General features: G+C 38.1%; 1 protein-coding gene and 1 long non-coding RNA gene across 5 annotated transcripts in view; one reads left to right on the top strand and one right to left on the bottom strand.

The window, feature by feature from the left end:
- Nucleotides 1–20,301, bottom strand: part of rabgap1 (RAB GTPase activating protein 1) — a 61,873-nt gene extending 41,572 nt beyond the window's left edge. For 2 of the 4 annotated variants that reach the window (XM_008324406.3, XM_008324405.3), the window contains exons 1-10: nt 20,153–20,301; nt 11,227–11,465; nt 8,840–8,869; nt 6,890–7,151; nt 6,559–6,772; nt 6,298–6,472; nt 2,569–2,729; nt 1,857–1,967; nt 318–384; nt 137–239 (exon numbers count right to left, since the gene is read on the bottom strand). In XM_008324406.3, coding sequence (XP_008322628.1) covers nt 137–239; nt 318–384; nt 1,857–1,967; nt 2,569–2,729; nt 6,298–6,472; nt 6,559–6,772; nt 6,890–7,151; nt 8,840–8,869; nt 11,227–11,379 — 1,276 coding nt within the window. In that variant the 5' untranslated portion in view covers nt 11,380–11,465; nt 20,153–20,301. The remainder of the gene's footprint in view (nt 1–136; nt 240–317; nt 385–1,856; nt 1,968–2,568; nt 2,730–6,297; nt 6,473–6,558; nt 6,773–6,889; nt 7,152–8,839; nt 8,870–11,226; nt 11,466–20,152) is intronic. The other 2 variants (XM_017038696.2, XM_008324407.3) reach the window with 1 other exon arrangement.
- On the top strand, nt 16,173–20,085 carry LOC112488015 (uncharacterized). Its single transcript, XR_003051673.1, has 2 exons — nt 16,173–17,998; nt 18,174–20,085. It is a non-coding gene; the product is annotated as an uncharacterized LOC112488015 (long non-coding RNA).
- Nucleotides 20,302–20,979: the final 678 nt, after the last annotated feature.

The following is a 20,979-nucleotide window of genomic DNA, read 5'->3' on the forward strand; positions in this document are numbered from 1 at the left end:
ACTTTCACAAGCTTGATCTGAGGAATGTGTCAAAAGTAGGTGAAATGTGAGTGAATCAACGATCACTTGCTGAGGATGTAGTCAAGGTTGAAAATCATTCTTTTATTTTTGTCTCTGACACATTTTTGGCCCTTACCTTTGGGTGTTTCCTCATTCACAGCCTGGAACTGAGGCGTGTTGGGGTTCCAGCTTCCTGTGATGATGTAAGACTTCCCATCTGAGCTTTTTCCCATCGACTCCTGAAGAAAATACGAGTCAGACGAAGTCAGGGAACAAACACAAACACACAAACCACACGTATGAAAACAACAACCTACCAGGTCCAGCAGGTGCATGTCACTGTTCTTTACATTTTTCCCTGGGCTGAGCAGAAGCCCGAAACACCTTAGAGGCAAATGACAAAAATATGCAAAGTTGAAATTACATGCAAATAAATAAATAAATAAATAAATAAATAAATATAAAAAGGAAAAGGAACAAAGCAAGAACAGGAAGTAAAGACAGAACAATAATATTAGCATGAATAATATTCACTTCACCTTCTGCGGTTTCAGACAAAAAAAACCCTGCCATTAAAAATTGACGTTTTACCAAAGAGATGATAAAATGTTATGGATTTCAACAGATTTATTAAAGCATGAAAAGAATTTAGTTATTAATTACATTAGTTTCTCTAAAAAATTACAATTAAGACAAAAGTCAGGAAAGTAAGAAAATGAAGACGTTCATCCACCAGTGTTCAACATTCAAAATGGTATTTTTTTCCTTCTGCTACCTTTATCTGATGTTTTGGTTATTTCCCTTTGAACTTTAAAGGGAAACGTTCTAATTCCTGGATGATAAAACTGTTTTACTGTAGTCCAATTCAGACTGTCTGAGGTGGGTTAGCAGCTGTGGCTCGACCTCAGATTCCCTGTGGACCCGTGCGTCAGTAAAGATAATGATGCCATGTTTCTCTGCTGCTCGATTTAAACAAATGAATTTAAACAATCATATTTAATTCACTTGTACTCATTGCACTGATAAAGACAACTTGATTTACACATTCAGAAAAATAAATTATATCAAGGAAATTAGAGCTTGACTGTAACAAGCTGGTTGACAATCACAGCAACCGTTCAGGAATAAAACTCACAGCCGTGTTCCAAACCGTGTAATCATAAACCGGTGTCAAGTCGAAGCAGAAGGAAGTTGTCACAGATGGTCCACCGCACCGGATGATGTCACGCAGCACTTTCACATGTGCCACCAGCAAAACAACGTGTCCACTGAGCCCACAATAGCAGAATTTACCAGCAGAAAATAAACTTTAGATTTTTATCAGCGGGAGATTGTAATCTGCAGCAGTTGAAAAAGGCAGGAAAAGGCCAAAGGAAAAGGCTTTTCTGTTAAACCACTGAGTCAAACTGCCCTTATCTCCTCAGAGGCTGCCTCTGGTGTGAATGTGGTTGTGGGTTTGGTTCCAAGTGTCGAATGACAAGTCCCAGCATTCCCTTGTTTGTTCATAGTATTCCCCTTTATCTGGACTTCTATCACAATCAGAAAGGTTTTCCTTGGGCTGTTGGACTATGTTTTTAATTACAAATAACAAAGAAGATGATTTTTGTTCCTGGTACAGCTGTGCTGGTGGTGACACTGACTTCTTATGGGGACACTGCAGGTCAATCATTGCATGAGAGCAATATTTCAAGGATGAATATTTAGTAAGGATTAGAATTAAGGTGCCATTCGAGTCAGGGTGGGTAAAAGTTATAGTTGAAGGGTAAGGGGCCGGGGAATGCATTATGTGTATGTGAAATAAAACCTGCGTGTGCGTTTGTGCGTCTGTGTTACTGTACAATAGGTCATTTATTTACCTCTCAATGGCCAGTTCCTTGTTGGACGTCTGCTGGACATAAATGACTATCTTCTTGTCCATTCCTGCACGCAGCTTGAAGCTCTGCTTGTCCTTGTCTTTTGCCACAGCACTGAACACAGAAATAAATGACAGTCTTTTAGTAGAAGACTAGAGGATAGAGTTAAACGACAGTGACAGACTTGCAGTAATTATTGTGAAGCAGTAAATCGTCCAGTAAACGAACATATAGAGAGTTTTGTTGGTGAAAACCTTTAATAAGACAGACTCCCAAAACTTCAGACTCTGGCTCAGAGCAGACATGAATCAAAATGGCATGTGTTAATCAAAACAGAGTCCATATTAACACTATTCTGGCTTTAGCAGGATTTGTATGACCACTGAAGTTCTTAACAACTGAGGGAACACATGACTTAAAAGTGAAAAGTAACTAATCATATCAAACTCAAACTCAAATTGAAAAGTAACTAATCATATCAAACTCAGTGGAGTCAGAGAAAAAAAAAGCAAAAACATTCATAAGTTTGATGAACCATAACTGAGATCAGTTGAAATGGAAATTGTTTAAAACCCAGTCTCATTGTCACGCTTAACTTTTCTACTGTTACTTCACTGCTACCTCAGGCTCCAGCTCTTAGACAACTTGGATGTGAACAATATTAATACAGCGTCTTTAATTACACATAAATTAGGCATGACTATAGGTGTCCCACCTGAAGGTACCCTTCCCATCATCCTCTCTGATCTCCAGGCTGACGGTGAAGGTAAACAAGTCACTGTCAGGTGTGAGAGGAGCTGGTTGCTGTGACGACAGAATGGCTTTTTTGGCCGACCGCCGAAAAGCTGTGGCAAAGCTGTACAATATCCTGCTGACCTGTGGAGAAAGAGGGAGAGACGGACAGAGAAAAAAAAGTCAAAACATTTCAAACAGTGGCATAATGGCAATAACTTAGGAAATATTGAGTGATTACTGAAAAAAGGATACCAAAGCATTGGTTAACTAAAAGTATGTATCAATTTTAGGTTCAACAAATGGAAAGGGAATGGAAAGAAACTAAAAAATGCATCATTTGATCTAGACAGGAGTCATAGTCGACCTTTAGTTTGTCTTAAGGTTGGTTAAATCGATGAATCATAACAATTATCATGTCTGACTGAGATGACACACGGCTACTCTAATCTCATATATGAAAAAAAGGCTTTGTTTAAGACAGTACTACATTATTGTTTAGTATTAATGTGTAAATTTGTGATAAAAGGTTACACCAATGTCACACTGCTGTAGTGACTACAGATACCACCGAATCCTGCCAGTCTTGACTGCGACTAGATACCAAAATACCCATCCAATGATATTGTTAGACAAAAATTTGATTCTCAGTTCATTTTATTTGAGTGTCCAGCCCCCGAGGTGTCTGTCCAGAAAAATTCTGGCCAAACCACAAATACAGTTGGTGACCTCTGCTGTCTGTTATTGGTTCAGAGTTTATAATCAACTCAATTTGCGTTCCCTTTTTTCAAGACATTTGTTGAGACATGTTCGCAGATTTTGCTTCAAAATTCCACAGAACCTTATATAAAACACTCTGATACAGAAGAAAAACTCCTATTCCTATTAAACAAAAACAAAAATTAAAAGTCTGTGCAACATTCCGACCGGGGGAATTAATTAAAATTATAGTCTTAAAATTTAAAAATGTATATATAAATTAAAATTGTATTTGCCTTGCTGTGGACCCCAACGTTGGCAACAACTGCTTTAGACTAAATGCAAACTGTAATAATATTTTGAATTTAAACAGAGAAGAGTAGAAGTGAGTGAAAAAGCTTTGGTCACAATTACGTACTCAGCACAGTTGTTTTACATTAACTTTGAGTTAAAACAGCCAGGTTTGAAAATTAGTGACGGAGAGCTGGAGGAGGAGCACTGCTGTTATGAATATATTCAAAAAGATCATTTAGCCTCTCATTCTAATTCACGACCCCCCACAACCCCTGGACCTCCCCCACACACAGAGCCTTTGTTTTCTTCCCGGTACACAGCAGGCTGTCACTGATTGTGGGGGGTATATTTATTGGGAAACAACTGAGAGTGAAACCTAAGAGTAGAGCTGGGGGCAGAGGGGTAGATGGAGGGGTGAGCCCGCGTTGATGCAACTTGACATTTAACAAAAAGAATTTATTGTTCAGTGCTATTTCGATCAATTTCCCACCCATAAATACATGTTTCTATGGACTCTTTATTCATTATGAGTCCTTTCCAAGCACAACGCGGCCTTTTCTCTCCTCTGATTAAAACAAACGGGAAAGTACTTATATGGAAAAATATGTAAAAGTATAAATATGCAATGAATTATACTGACCTTTAAGACCCAGTCAATCTAAAGTGACAATAATTGTAAAAACAGGTCTTAAGAGGTCTCTGAAGGTGGTATTTAAAACTATAGAACAGTAATTATTGTCCCTAAAGTACTGCGGCCTGAGTGCTAGTTTCACAGAAAATAAGACAGGAGGTTACATGAGAAATTAAAATGATTCAAAAGAGAATATTTGCATTTGTCAACACATATACACACAGACATTTATGAATACTTATACATATATATGCAAATACATGTATGTTTATATGTATGCATATATATCATACTATATGTATATTACAATTTTTTACATATATAATGTTATATTATATTATTAGAACATTAGTATTCACTTTTCCAACATATTTATATGAAATAAAGGTGAGATAAATGTGGATGTTAACGCTGGATTTGAGACTAGTTTGAAACTCGATGTTCAAGGGTAATAATTTGTTCTTGAAGAGACATCAGCCTCTGTCCAACAGTGCAGTGTGAGTGGCCAAAAAAAGTTGAAAATGGAAGACAGGGTGTGACAATAATACAGAGAGGGGCTTAATGGGGGAGAGAAGGAGAGGGCGAAGAGAGAGGGAGAAACAGCATTGACATTGATGTCCAATCTTTAGATAAAGAGTTGCATTTATACTCAGGATTAAATTGGCGTGTGAGTGAAAATGCATTAGTGCAGATTAAAGGCAAGTGTGTGGGAAACTAAAGAGTTCCAGACCGTGACATCCTGATAAAATGGTGTCTGTCCCTGGGGTTGGTATTGAAGTTCAGGGTGAATGCTTCCATGAGGAACCTTTTTTTTTTTTTAAATGCTCATTGTGAAGAAAGGAGTGAAACTGTTTTCTAATCTATGTTTTAAAAAATAGACGTCATCTCCCACTTATTTCACACAGTTTTGACTAAACTTCCTGTACATAAGCTTTAAACCCATTCAAATAGTCTAAAGAGCATGACATCATTTCCTGCAGGGCTGAGGAACCATGACAATGAAGTCTGGGAACAAGTACTGTTAGGACTGTACATTAGTTGAACATGATCACATAATTTGTATTAAGCACTTTTTCGCCCTCTGCTGTTTCTTCCCTGAATAGCAACAACATGACTTAATTTAACAAAAACATTTCTCACGACATTTTTACTATGCTACTATGACAAGATATAGTAATATAGATAAAACTGCTGACACAAAAGGATAATGTAAATTAGCCTAACCTTAGCCATCCATGTTATGTAATATTGTGAGATTGATAGAGTGTGAATGGTTTGTGTCTCCATAGTGTATGTGGCTCTGTCATTGACTGTTGAAATGTTTAGGGTGGGCACTGGCCTCGCCTAATGACTGCTGAGATTAGTTCCAGGTCCCACAGCTAAAAAATTTTAGTAGCTAGTTTTTATCTGTCAGAAATGTCTTTACTAGGATTTACTACCAGGTCAAACAATTCAATGATTGACAGTGGTGTTAATGAACTCAATTTCAACTGTGCACAGTGTGAAAAGACAAGACACTAGTCAACACAGAAATTGTCTTCCTTTTATGTAAATAATGCGAAGTATCTCATATTTGTGGTGAAAGTGATTTATACTTATTTAGTGGTCAGTACTTTATTATAATGATTAATTGAAAGTACTTGGAGGTGAAATCCAATGACTGTTTGTCCCACCTAAATGACAGTTCCCCAAGCCCTGTTCCTTAGATCAATTTTGGTCCATGGGTCATTTGGTAGCGGGCTGCACAAGGTTGCAACGAAATAATTCATAATTTACTTAATTTAAAGAGAATCTTTACTGTCTTTATTTGTGGATAATCTAACAATTTTTCAATAACACTAATAATAATTCTTTCAGACTTCAATAGTAACAGAATAAAGTCTAAAAGGTGTTTCCTTTAATACCTGTCAGTTGTATGATACATTTTCGTCATCATTTCTCAGCTATATAAACAGGATGGAATCCTGTCAAGATGGCCGCCTTTCACCTCTGTGGAGGGATGGGTCCAGTCCACCGGTTCTTGATACAAAAAAGGTCGTGGAGTGCTGCCCTAAATAACAATATTACTAACAATCATTAAATGCTCACCGCTTCTTGGATTTGGCAGCGGAACACGTGGATCCTGAAGATCTCGGCATTGTAGTGGCTCTCAGTGAAGGCAAAGCAGTCGCTCTCTGGAGTTCCATCATGACCCCTTACGCAGAACAGAATCTTGTAGATAGGGTAGTTGGCAATCTCCGTACTGTTGTTGGGGTCCAATAGTCTGTACGAAAGTCAACAAATGGGTTTATTTTCACACAACCATTTCATCGAAGTATTTAGAATGGGTTTTGCAGATGTTCTCCACACCTGACGGTGCCTTCAGATACGCCTGGCACAGAGAGTGTGACGTCCAGCGGCACCTGGCACTGCCCCCTGAGGATACTCATCATACGCAGTGCCTCCACTTCACTGCGAGGGGCGTTGACCGACGCACACCCAAGATATGTCAACTGGCTGAAGACAACACTGTCTTCGTCTGGGATGGGACTGCATGGACTGCCGTCTGATGATGATTCGTCTCCTGCAGGATGGAGATGTTGGTGAAGAAAACAAAGATGTAAAGAAATGTCAACAAACATTGTTCTGTGTCATTTTGTCTCATTATTAAAGTCAAAGCATCAATACTTCCATCTCTGACCTCGGTACGACCGCTCATTCAGCTCACTCTCCTGAGCCGTCTGCACAGGCAGAACCATCTCCAGCTTAGGTGGAGATGCACTCAGAGGGTCCGAGCCCAACGGCACCAGTGAGGATCGAGTCGTGGAAAGTCTACGGACTGGGACACCAAAGCTATCCATGTTCTGGTTCTCCAGCCCGTGTCCGATGCCGGCTATCGATGGATCCATGAGGACATCTTCTAACTCTCTCTGGAGCTGCTGCTCACTCCCGTTCCCTACGATCTGTTTCACAAACACAAATAAAGACGAGGAAAACTTCAAATTAAAACTTGAAAGAACAACACATAAATATCAAAAACATGTTATTTAGTCAATTAAATGATTAAAATAAATCACTTGTTTTTTGGTTTGGGGCTTTTTACAAGAGTGTTAACTGTTCACTGTTTATCATAAATGTTTAAGAAGAAAAGAGGCTTTGAGTCAAACATGACTAACATGTTTTTCAGCAGGTAAGATTAACAATACATTATATAGTTTTGGTCTTCTATATACTTACTCTGCTGTAGTTGTATACCTTTTGTTTTGTTGTGTGTTTGTTTTTAAAGATAAAAAACAACCCTCTTATAATCATTATTAAACCACCAGGAGCGCTGAACATTTTTTATGTAATTATGAGGATGGTCTAAAATACTTGGAAATGGAAAATGTCAATGTTTTCTATTGAAATTGTTTAAAAATAAAAATGTTAATCTGTTTCCAAAACTCTAAGTTTAACAAACATAAAGTTAAAGGCAAGATCATCCATAAGTGGATGGGAAGCTGTGGAAAACTCCACTCAACTGCCTATGGTTACAGGGCAGTGTGGGTCAAAAACATGGAGCAGACTTCAACTGCAGAGGGTGCTGCAGTACTGGTTAAAGGGATGACAACAGAGCTGCTCTGAATGGATAACCCTTCATTTTTAAATCTGGAATGTGGTTGTTGGTGGATTATTTTGGATAAAACTGCCAAGAAGGCTTTACACACATACACGTAGGTACGCACAATGATAATATTGTAATTTCTACATGCAGTAGAAGTAGTTTTGTAGATCACAGACTGTTCTCTCTCTCTTTGGATTATTTGGTGACAGGAAAAATAATACTAACTCAAACATCTGCACAAATGCTTTCTGATTAGAACAAAAATAATTATATTGTCAGTGGTTTGTGTAGGATGGAAGTACAACAATAACTTTTGGATCATTGTTGGGTGTAGGATGGAAGTACAACAATAACTTGCATCATTGTTGGTTGTTTGTTTTGCTGGTTTTTGTTAAGGTTCAGTAATACAAGAAGATTCCCAGATTAATGCGAGTGCAAAGCCCCATTTCTTTGTTTCCCTAAGTCCAGTCTGACAAAACAACCTTAAAGCTGTAGTGTTAAAATTCCAGTCCTCAAACTACTCTGAAGTGATTTTAAAGGAATTAATTAATGTTGCATAGAACTTTAGAAAGAATATTAGGAGCACAATAAGAAGTGCTGAAAAACAAATGTCACTGGTTGATGTAACATATGAGCTGTATTCAGTAAGTACAGACTTTCAAGTCACACAGAGGACGTCTTATAAATTATAAGAGGAGATTGATTGAGGAGACCTTAGGGGGTTAAATAACAGCAGGTTGAGATATCACTTTTACATAATGGTGGATCCTCAGCTGTGTCTGCTTCTGAAGCTCTGAGTGGAGCAAGTCATGTCTTCAGAAGAACTTGTACAGGTCTGACAGATAGTTCTATTATATCTCAAATTCATACTGTAGAAAAGGCTGAATCAATGGCTGACCACAGCAAACAAGAGCATAAATCATCACAGACAGAACCACCACAGAATTACATCACAAAGAGAAAGGAAGGAAAAATACACACAAGCAGGAGAGTCAGGGAATCAGAGAGGGTTTAGTTAGGAGAGGAAGTTAGATAGAGGAGACTGACCTTAAAGCTGACACCTTCCTCAGAAATTACCTGCGTAACAAACAACAAGTTTAGACACACTGACTTCTCCGCTGACTGACCGGATGGATCGACTGACAAAAGAGTGCAGAGGGGAAACCAAAAAAATATGAGGTTTGGAAACTGAGTGTCAGGGAATGGAGTGATTTCAACTGGTGTCCAGACAAATAAAATATATTTATCGCCATATATGACCTTAAAGGTAGGAAGGAAGGAGAGTAGGTAGAGTAGAGTAGGGAAGAGAGGAGAAAAGGAGAGGACAGGAAAGGGAAAGACGGGAGAGGAGAGGAGAGGAGAGGAGAGGAGAGGAGAGGAGAGGAGAGGAGAGGAGAGGAGAGGAGAGGAGAGGAGAGGAGAGGAGAGGAGAGGAGAGGAGAGGAGAGGAGAGGAGAGGAGAGGAGAAGAGAAGAGAAGAGGAGGAAACCTAAACCCATCTGGGACACACACAGGATGGTGGCTACATCTCTTTCCTCAGAACGTCTTCTGTCTTTTCTCTCTTTATGCAGAGATACAGCCCTCACTACAGTAACAACACAACACAGTACAGTAGAACACAACATAACACAACACAACAACCTCATTTCCCTCACAGTGAACCCAGAGCAGCTGCAGCTGCATGTCCACGATCTGAGTAAACCCACAGCTGAACAGAGATGAACTGACTCACTGAGGTCACGCTGTACAATCACAGCCATGCTGTATTATGATAGCAGATGCTGGACACTCACGTCAGCTGACAGCAGACAGAAGATGTTCTTACAAATGTTCAGTTTCACTTAAGTTGCTAACAACAACACTTAAGTGGGCCACAGTAAAGGCATTTATATAATACAAATGCACGTGGAAAACAGAGTGCTCGAGAAGTTTTGAGGATATTAATTTGGCAATGACCTTGTGATGAAATTTATAACTGAAAAGGGCTGATCACACTGTTTCCCAATAACCGATTTATGCACAAGCAGCGAAAAATGCTTCAATACTTTGCAATAGTAATTCCAAACCGGATTTTTTGAAAATTCCCACTGTAACAAAAAACTCAATAACGATACCGACACAGAATGAATCCCAAGGATTAACAATAAGAACAGGAAAATAAAAATGTTAAAAGAAAGAATGGTTAGTGACATGGTTAATGTATGCAGCTGCACGTCAACATACAAGTTTGGATTAAAAGCGTCAATCACATTCTGTAAAGCATGGAGGCAACATCATGGTGACGTGGTCTACAGTAAATCAACTACATTCTGACATGACATTAAACAGGTTATACTTGAATTACGGCACAAAAATAAAGTAGTGTTATCATCCTTGTGCTAATCACGGGGTATAATACTCCATTACTGTTCTTACATGAGGTTCTGTGAAATGTTTAACTCTTAAATACTTTTGTTCATTCATTGTGTTTTAGCAGAGTACAGCTATGACAATGATCTATCTCAACCACTGGCTACCTCTGTGTTTTTACCTTTTTGACCTTCTACCCAATCCACATCGCAGTGTAATTATACCTGCAAAGTTTCTGGACAGAACAATGTTAAGTAACGGCAAATTGATAATGACTTTATTTATGTCTTTATTTTTATCACACTATGCAGTCCTGCTGCTGTCAGCACTGTAATTTCTTTGTCTTAAACTTAATCTGTTCATATTTTGGTCAACACTAGCTGTTTTCATGGTTAACTATTAGTTATTTTACTATGTGTTTAGCCCAATGTAAACAACAAATGTGCTAACAAATAGATGTTAAAATTATGATTTGGCCAATGTTAGAATTTTTGTTTGTTATTTAATTTTAGTGATTTATTTTTGTACAAGATCTTCCATTTTTTGGACTCAACTTTAGTCGTCTGGAATAATGCTTGGTAATTTGGGGGATTTAAGCTAGTTAAGGCTAACTTTTCATGCCCCTCCTTACGCAATCTTTAGCCATTTTTAGCTACCCAGCTATTTGGCAAAGTACTGTCCACTGCTAGATAATTTTGCTATTTTGGGCTGGTTGCCTAAGAGACATATGTTAGTCTTTTTTTACTGAGTTACTTTCCTAGATTCCTCGTTTGACAGATTTTCAATAGTTTGGGTTTTAAAATTTTAGAACACAAATTAATCTATCTATGAACTTACTTTGAATTGTTTTTGTTTTTTTTGTTTATTAGTTGTTGTTTTTTTTATCTTTCACCTATGTCAAATATGTTTTCTAATTGTATAGCATCCAAAGGAAATTTGAAGCTATGTGATTTTGTAAAGATTTTTAACTTTTTTTTTTCCACATGCCTGAACTGAATCCTCATGCTAAATAAGTTAAAATTATCTTGTGTCCTTTCTCTTTATGTACATCTGTCCAGAACAACTGTTCACCCAACCGTCCTTACCTTCAGTCCTGTCTTTTCATCATCACTACCATTGTTAGTAGAGGTGGGTGTTTCGTCCCCCAGCCGGGAAACGAGGACAAAGTCCTCACTGTTGAGAGTGGACACTGAGTCCGAGGACACGCTAATCTTCCCCACCGAGCCTTTGTCATCCATGGCTGCCGCTGCTAAACTCAGCCACGCTGCTCATGAATGGAAGACGGGAGGAGGAGGAGGTGGTGGGAGATGATGAGCAAAATCACCTAGAAAAAAACAAACAAAAAATGAATAAAAAAAAGGCAGAAATCTGTCATGATGTGATGAACGCCATGAAAAAGCAACTGTCAAAGCAAATAAATTTAAAATGTATTTTAGACTCCCTTAAAGCAGTGTTACCCAACTGTACCATCATTATGACGTTAAAAAAAACAACTAATTTCCCACCTGTTCAGCTAAGCAAGTTATATAAAGACAGCATTTATTGTCAATTAGTAATTCTTCAATTTAATTCAGAACCTTCGTATAGTATCTACACCCCCACCTAATCCTTATGGAACCGGACTACCCAACCTACTACTAGGGGTGCACTTTAATCTGTCTACCACCGTCAATGGTCCTTATAGCATAGTTTGAGAACCACTGCCTTAAACAATTTACTTTAACTTTACAGATTTAATTTCTGTGCTAACTTTCTGTTAAATCTGTGGTTATCACAAAGTTTTACATGTTTGGAACCCTCCTTTTTTTGCTAATGTGTGGGTTTTGCTTGTTAGGTTTTTTAGGTCTAAGAGTTTTAACCAAGCCAATGAAATAAGACAGCGAATCTCTTATCACAAGTGATAATTAAGTATAAAGTCAAGAAATTTACACCACATCGACAGCTTGTTTTTGGTGCATGCAAGTACTCTTGACAGAAAGATAGAAATTATTAAGAAAATATAAATCCCATCAACATTTTCATAGTTGAGGCAAAGTTAAATGTCTAAAAGAGGTTACATTTTGTGAAACACAGGAAGACAGCCACAACAGAAGGTCCTGGCAGTGGTTCAGACCAGGACCAGAACAGGCTATTTCTGTCTGTGTCTCCCCCTTCCTCTCAACTCCTCCTTTTTTTACTCGGTGCCATTCTTTTCCCTTTCACTATTCTTCTGCCTTATCTCTCCCTGACAATCACCAGTGGTTCTGTCTCTCTGTCTCCTAGACCCTTTCAGTTACTGTCCCTTTACAGTTTCAGTTACTGTTTTAAGATCCAACCTTAGCTCAAAACCAGGCACATGTATTAGACAAGTTATAAATTGTACAAAAAAAAACAAAAAATGGTTAAACAGTGAATGCCAATTTTGGAAGAAATTTCAGGGTTGAACATCTTACAAAAACAACTATAGCCTGTGCAATCCAATACCTAAGCCGAAATGCTCAACTTTGCGCGATACACAGTAAAAAGGGACTATTATAGCCTTATCAACAGCACCTTTTTGTATGCGGGGGGACAAAATAAGGTATAGGGATGATATTGGTATTGGTAGATACTCAAAGTTGTCATATCGGTATCGAACATGAAGTTGTATCAACTACAAAACAAGTACAAATACAAAAAGTTATATCAACCCATTCCCAGAATTCTCTTCTCAAAACATTACTAAAACTGACATTCTTTTACATCTCCATCTTGTTTTTGCTGCTTTCTTCATCGGTGTCATCAGAGTGGATCCTCTCCCTTCAGCTCACCCCATCACTATTCTCTGGTCTTCCTTGTCTCCTCCAGCCTGGCAGCACCAGTCTTAAGATCCTTTGTCCAGTTCTTTTATCTCTACTCAGATGCTAATCGCGGCCTTCACTCACTTTATCTCCAAACTGCTCCACCTCAGCAGTCGATCACTAAACAGCTCTGCAACAACAGTACAGTGCAACAGTCTCCAAACCAAACATCACAGCTACTTTCACATCAGCCTAAAGCACCTTCCCTTTTAATCCGACAGATCTCTTATGGTCTCTTGCTCTAATCCACAGAGTTTCTGGGATTAAACAGAAAAGTCTATGACTAGCAAATTCAATCACAATAATTACCCATACTGCAATTCCAAAAAGTCCACTTTTTTGTGTTTTGCAATCATTGATTTCATTGACATGATGTTTTCTCTGCTCCTTCTAGTGCTACACGATTTGACGAAAATGTGCGATTATTGTTGACAATGTTGCAATTTGCGATTATGATATGAATGAATGATGTCATGAGTCTACTTGCTTGAATATCAAGGACAACAAGGAGAATAAGGATAGTTTGAATATTTCCCAACTCAAAACACTTAATATGACATAAGAAATGCAAAACCTGAAGTTTATATACTGTTTTTATTTCTAACTTAATATTGAAAAATAAATAATAAATAAAAAAGTTTGAAAATAAATGATATTTGATATTTCTAAGAAGGGCATCCGTGCTAAGCGCAAAGGCAGTAGCACAATTGTAGACCATTTTGGTAATCCTTCCATGTACCACTTGATAAAATAATAAATAAATAAAGTAATAGAGGCATTTTTGCAAAGTTCAAATGAAGACAACTTGAAAGTTGTAGAGTGGTCCTGCCTGTTTGCAGGCAGCGGCTTTTAAGTTCCAATTGGATTTACAGTATGCAAAATAAAAAGGTAGAAAAAGAGCCTAGGCCCAGATTCTGTTTTAGTGATTAAAGTTTCAAATAAGCCTTTCCATCTAGTACTCAATAAGTACTACATGGAAAGCAGTCTTGGTACATGTGACGGTCCTTGTCTGATGGCAGCATAATGGATGTTTTCATCTTTACAACTGAATAAAGAATCCATGATGGAGCTGCAGTCCTGTGTCCAGTGGACTGTCAGGCTTAAATAAGGTCACATGGTCATGATTCGTTGAAACTTGACCATAGCCATTTCAACTTGAACCTCGATACTGCATTTGTAGTAGAGCTCAGGGATAGCGAAGAAAAAGATCCGCAAGGGTAGCTGGTTTCTCCTGTCCAGCATGTGGATCACTTTGCAACTTTGGGATGTAGCGACTTTAGCTTTGTACGTTTTACACAGCACATCTTGCTGTTCACCGTCGCCATACCTTAATCCAAAGTATCGCCATAAAACAGAAGTTGCTTTTTTTTTTATTAATTGTGTAGCACTATCTCCTTTAATTTACCTTTATAACAAATGCATGTGTTAATGTAACCCACCTAAACTCATACTAATTTTCACTAGAGGCCACATTAGCAACACAACCTCAAAGTACCAGTGGTATCTGGAAAACTGCATAAATGTAACTACTCCATAATGTATAAATATATGTGTCTGCAATTGATTATTTATTCAAATTACAAATAGTGTCCATTGCTCTGTGTAATAAAGAAAACATTAAATTTATCAGGTTAGGAAACTAGCACTCAAATCAAACTTTTGCCAGCCTCTCTGTAGGAACACACACAAGGTTTTATTTAATGTTAGAGTGAAGTTCTACCCTGATGCCACACTACTTTTATAAACATTTTATCATGTTATTGATCAGTAGACAAACCTCTCTAATTGAAAAAATAAAAACAGTACACATATATTCAGATTTACAACATGCAAAGGTGTGTAATTGAAGGCTTTCAAAGACCAAGACCAAGACCTTCTCCCAGGTATGTTTGTCACATTCACAAAATGTATTCATGCATCTAAATTGTGACTGCTTTTTTAAAACTCTACCACTTTCCAGCTGAATGGTCCGTTTTGGCTCTGCCAGCTGGGCACTGCATGCAGCCGTGCACCAACCAAGTCAGAGGAAGACAGCCAGACACAGCCAGAGAGCATTCAGGAATTGTGACACAGTCCCTTTCAATGTGCCTCACAACAGTAAATTCAACAGAGGACTCCAGAAGATAGCGAAAGGATAGAATGATTTGAACGAGTGACGCTTGAAAAGGAAAGGGAATGAGAGAATATGAAATGCTTCATGACAGCATTATTATTTTTGAAACTGCACACAAGCAGACTCATTTAATTCCTATTTGTACTGTGGGTACTTATGTGTACACACCTCACTACAATTAAGGCTTGCAGCTGATCACAAGCCTCCATGTAGCCTATCGTACTCTGCAACAACAACAGCACAGGATCACATGACTAGAAAACAACCTCAGTGACAGTGTGCAGGCCTTCTTATAACTTAGGAAATGCAGCAGTGGCTACAACGAATACCCTGAGCTCAACAATACATGGTTGTTCACACACATTTATTCAGCTGTGGTTTCTAAAGCACCAAGCTGCGGCCTATTAGGGAAATATGACACCTTTTTGTGCAGGGTAAACGATAACCAAAAAGAAACAAGCGGTTGTTAAGGGTAAAATAAAGGCTTCAGTTTCCATAAATACACGGGTAATGGAGAAACACAGCTGTTGTCAAGTTTTAATGCTATTTAAACACAAAAATGTGGACCAACACTAAAGTCACTTTTATTCTGTTGGAATCCAATGATAATCACTGAAGGGAGGATATTTCTCAATGATTTTTAGTATCTTGATTTAAATGATTTAAAATATCATGACAGCTACTCTGTAACATGAACTTAATCTTGGAGAATGCCATTGTTTTTGTTTAATAGAGTAATTATGTCAGATTCAGGCTTTTCCCGAATTTAAAATATATAATATAAATATTTAATATATATCTTTTAATTACCTGTTTTATATTTGTGTTATTTCATACAGTGGAACCTCCAGATACGAGCACGCCTACAGACTCCGACACTAGGTGGCCGAGCACTGTGAGCAGCCCACTCCGCCTCACTCCATCACTTCACCTGTTCGGGGATTCCATAAGCATCGCTTCTGTACATAGCGTTGTCTACGTGATTTTTTCTCTATTTTGTGCATTATTCTTCATAATAGTGATGAGTCTTGAGAGAGTGAGTGGTAAGTATGATAGAAGAAGACGAAACGCATGGTGAAGATGTAAATATGCACGTGGTGCCCGCTAAAGAAGGAATACAAATCGAAAAAAGTAAAAAAATAAAAAGTTATAAAAAAAGAGAAAGTTAAGTACGGTACGGAGTCAAGTGTCTACGTATGGGGCGATTCTCTTCCCTTCCTCCCTCCCTCCCTCCTGCTCCTCCTCCTTTGTAGAGCATATACCATAATTTTAATACTGTATAATAGCAACCCTAATACTTCCACAACAACACACCATTGAATCCAATGGTTCAGCCTGGAAACAGTGAACTGACTACTAGCTGAAATGGCTTTTTCAAATGCCGCATTTCTTTGGAGTTTAAGCAAGAAAATGACTGTCCACCACTTTCTACTTACAAAACAAAATAGCGCTTCAATACAGTATAAGCCCTGAATACTCCATTAAAGCATTACAACAACATGGTGACATTTTTGGTTTCTTCAAAACATATTACTCTACAACTTTGTTTGCTGTCCATCAACGCCTCTCCGCCTGTGCAAAGTTGCATTATTCTTCATGACTGCTCACTCACTGTGGCCCCTCTGCATATTCCGACACTCAGCAGAAGCCCAGAAAAAGGCCATGAGGGACAAAATAACAACAGCCATATGCTAGCAGACTTTCACGTGTGATCTTTAAATATCTTTGCGGCTCTAGCAGCTCGTTAAATTTGTTTGAACTTGAATTTCCTGCACAGTGATCCTTGAAAATAGACGTGCCACAAATAAACTACTTTCATCTCATTCCGAGCAGCTGGATGAAATACTAATCCACAAACTCTGGTGACAGCTACCCACCAGCAGCAGCAGCAGCACCGTTCAGTCTTCACCATCTCCTCAATAACAGGTGAATCTGTCTGGACTGTCATTGGTGTTTGAAAGAATGGAGTGCTAAGGCTAAAGTCAGTAACAAGGCGTAACAGGAGAAGTGTATTAGAACGCCGTTGGATAATATATGAAAGGTCAACATAGAAACCATCAGTCAGACTCTTTCTTTTAACATCCCAACACAAGTGGGCAAAATCTCCTGGGATTCAAACCACATTATGATGTGATGGTGGCCTGTCACAAGTAGTGTGTTTATTATAGCAGTGCAGTATTATTATTACCTTGAATCTACAAAGGCTTCAATAGGAAACAAAGGATTTTGATTGGTGTATTTGTCTGCATACTATTTGGTTTGCATGCAAACTGTAAAAAAAACCCTACTAATTCCTGGTCCTGGCTATAGTTAAATGAAAATGCCATTCTGGAGTGGTTTGCACAGGCACAAAGGGATTACTACAACACAACACAACCTGAAAGGGAACATGTCTTTTCATGTCTTTGAAGCCCTTTGTGATAGCATTGACGCAAACAGAATGTAAAAGACAAGAACAATTAACTCTACAAAAATGATTTTGATATTACATACATAGGTACATTTTAACTAGTCAAAAGCTATTGTTTTCCATTATATTTTTAGTCTTGCCAATCATTCTGCTAAAACCTATTTGATTTACTTGTTCGTCTTCCTTTGAACTTCACAGGTGCAGACAGGAATATAGGAAAGCATGAAAGGTTGAACGTGAAAGAAATGTAGCTGACACACAGGACAGAATAACCCTGACAAGGATAGGACATTAAAGCATTCAACATAGAATGAGAACATCCTTCCTTACAAGAAGAATAAGATATTAGCATGGTTCCGTACAAAAGAGACAACCTATTCAGTGCAGTGATTCCACCAAACAAATCCAATATTAATGGATGAAAACATACAGTGTTGAGAACCAACCACATCTAAAGACATTCTAGGAGGCTTTTATCCAGTGGCACACAGTTACAAAGAATAACGTTTAAAGAGGTATAAACAGCTATCTGACAAAAGACATCCATCAACAACTAATAAGACAAACTGAAATTCATATGTGCAAAACAAAATGTAGCCAGATATGAGATACTCTTTATATGACAGAGACCTCATTTGATGGACAAATATTTACAAGCTGACAAATCTGTCTTTTGTGTGTTTTGTATAGGTGTGCACATGTGGGCATGAATGACGGACAACACGGGTTTATTGCACTACCTGTGCTTCAGGAAGTGCAACAGGAACAAAGAGCAGAGTCACATGAGGCGGTGGTTGGCAGACTTGGCTTAAAGTGTGACACTTAAAACTATTTAATCCCACAATACATCTGTTACAGTAACATTTATATGACACTAAGGTTCTAGTACTGGGTAGTAGGATAATTATACTGTGTTGTAGTTCAACTTTTGACATCAGCTGTGGTATTTTAATGACCGTGTTGCTTTCTCCAAGTATTGAGCTCATTCACAAAATACAGCAGAGACAACAGACAGCTGCCTTACAATGATGGAAGTATAAAAATCAGTGCACACCACACACTGTACTGTACATAAGAAAGAAATCCATTTTATAGGAGACTTCAAGTGCAAAAGTAGTTTCTCAGTTGGAAATCATGTGATGATCATAATTTAAAAATTAATTAACAAGAAAAGTTACAGGAGGCTAAATCTTCACAGAGATATGTGGCTGGTTCCTGGTTTTGCACCTTCACTTTTGTAACTTTAGTGTTTAGCATTATATTTGGGAGGCAATATACTTAATGACACCCCTAAATCGTCAGGGTTTTTTTTTTCTTCAGTTTTCTATATATCTCCAGATCACAACAAAAGTCCTATCAAATATGTAAGAAAAGAAATAGTTCACCTAACATGGCATGTTGTTTCTGTGTACACATGGTCACACGGACATGTTGCCATGGCCACATGTGGGCAGTGTTTTATGAACATGGTTTAATGTAGAATTTAACTAAATGGTGAGCTATAATAACTGCTGTCATTGAAGAAAAAAAGAAAAATACTGATGTCCTTTGTGTATGCGTCTGTAGCCTCAAAACTGTTTAGGCTGGATTTCTTCAATTGGTGGTCCATCAAAAATAAATCAATGAGGTTTCAGTTAAAAACAAATTATAATAATTTCACATTGAAATGTGAGTGGATTTTAACCAACTTTTTAAACGAAACTCATTGTTACCAAACAGCATAACAAAAAGTAACAGTCAAAATACTTTAAATGACTTTTTAGTAGATTTAAAGTGGTAAAAAAAATCCTGTATTTAATTGTGTACTTTGTTTACAAACACTGTTTACAACATTTATAGTTGCTATGGTATACTGGCCAGCAAACCATAGTGCAGAGCCCCACTCTTCTGTGCAACTGTACACTGCCAACAATTTCACAAACTCTAAATGTAAGAAACAATTCAAAATGAACTCGTGTTTACACTGTTACACTGTCTCTGTTCTTTACAAAAAAAAATCACCCAGATCAGTTGCAAAAGAAATACAAAACAAGGAAATAAGAGTGGCAGGCAAGGCAAAGGCAAATAAACTGATGAATGAATTATTTATGAGATGTGTGAACATGATTAAATTGAACTTTTATATTTTTAAGGCAGTCTCTCCTTTTTTCCATCGATTGCTTATACACTAGGGATTCATACTGTGATGTGCACCCTCCTGGTGTCTGTGTTCAAGCTATTGAAAGAAATGCATGTTATGGTTTCTTATATTGACTCTATGGGGATTTTCCCATTTTAATATACAACACCTAGCCCTTCTGTTAACAACTACTGCCTCCGTTAGCCTCCTACCAACCTTCCCAATGTTAGCAAATGAAGCTGATTAGCAGACATCATTCACATTCTCTTAATATGATACGTCACACACTGACTATATCTCGAAATAAATGCCTCTGTTGACACAGATAAATTTCGCTTTTGTGAACAAAAAAGTTGAGAAATGTGCGAATAAACTGCCCGTGTCTGGAGAGCGCAGTCAGAGGCCATTACTGTAAACTGGAGCTAGCCTCCGTTAGCCATGCGAAGCTAAGGCAGATATAGCCAAAACACAACATACATTTAAACAAGCTAAGAAGACAGTGGCCTATAAGTTTGAGAAAAATAACAACAGCGAGTGTTCAACACCTTACCTTTATCCCCACGGGTTCATTCAATCCAATAACGGCAGGAACAACATTGCACTTTCCCAGTAACATCAGCAGCCAACTGCATCCATCCAGGACCAGCAGCAGCAGAGCTGTAAACACAAGAAGAACCAACCCGCTGACAGAGCCACTGCGCATGCGTCTGTCAGAGGCTCCCTGCCCTGAACACAGCTGAGGGGGAGGAGGAGGAGGAGGAGGTGTTCGGGGTTACTCCCGTCATGTTGGTTTTGGTCGGTCGGTGTATGAAATAAATAAAAATGGTACGACATTAAGCTGTTTTACACGTATTTGTTTGGTATGTCTCTTTGGTTTTCTAAGCTATGTCATTAAATACGTCATTCTCCCACATATTCCCTAATAGGTTATTTTCGCCCTCATTGTGTCATTCTAACCCAACCTAATGAGGCTTGCGGGCCTATATTTTGGGCTCTGGTTGGGTTTGGGAGTTCGGTCTCTGTCTGCCGCCTTTTAAAACACTGGTGTTAACCACAAAAGCAATTCACAGACCTTTTCTCCATTACATTTAGCAGAGGCTTTTATCCAAAGCAACTTACAATCGTGGAATTTCCGACCAATGAATTAAGTGATATGATTGCCAAATGAGTGCCAAATGCTCATCATGTGATGTGTTACAATTGTATTATTAGATTTTTTTTTATAATTAATTATTTTATTTGGTAAAATGCACCTCTTCTTTCCAACCCTGCAGAGGGTGCTATATCTCAAGTGCCCTGTTGCATGAGTGTGTTGCCAATTAATTCATATAAAGAATTAATTAAAACCTAGTTAGTTAGCCTAGTTAGTTCAAACCT

The sequence above is a fragment of the Cynoglossus semilaevis genome, chromosome 14 (assembly GCF_000523025.1).
Source record: "Cynoglossus semilaevis isolate Cse_v1.0 chromosome 14, Cse_v1.0, whole genome shotgun sequence".
Classification (NCBI taxonomy): domain Eukaryota; kingdom Metazoa; phylum Chordata; class Actinopteri; order Pleuronectiformes; family Cynoglossidae; genus Cynoglossus; species Cynoglossus semilaevis.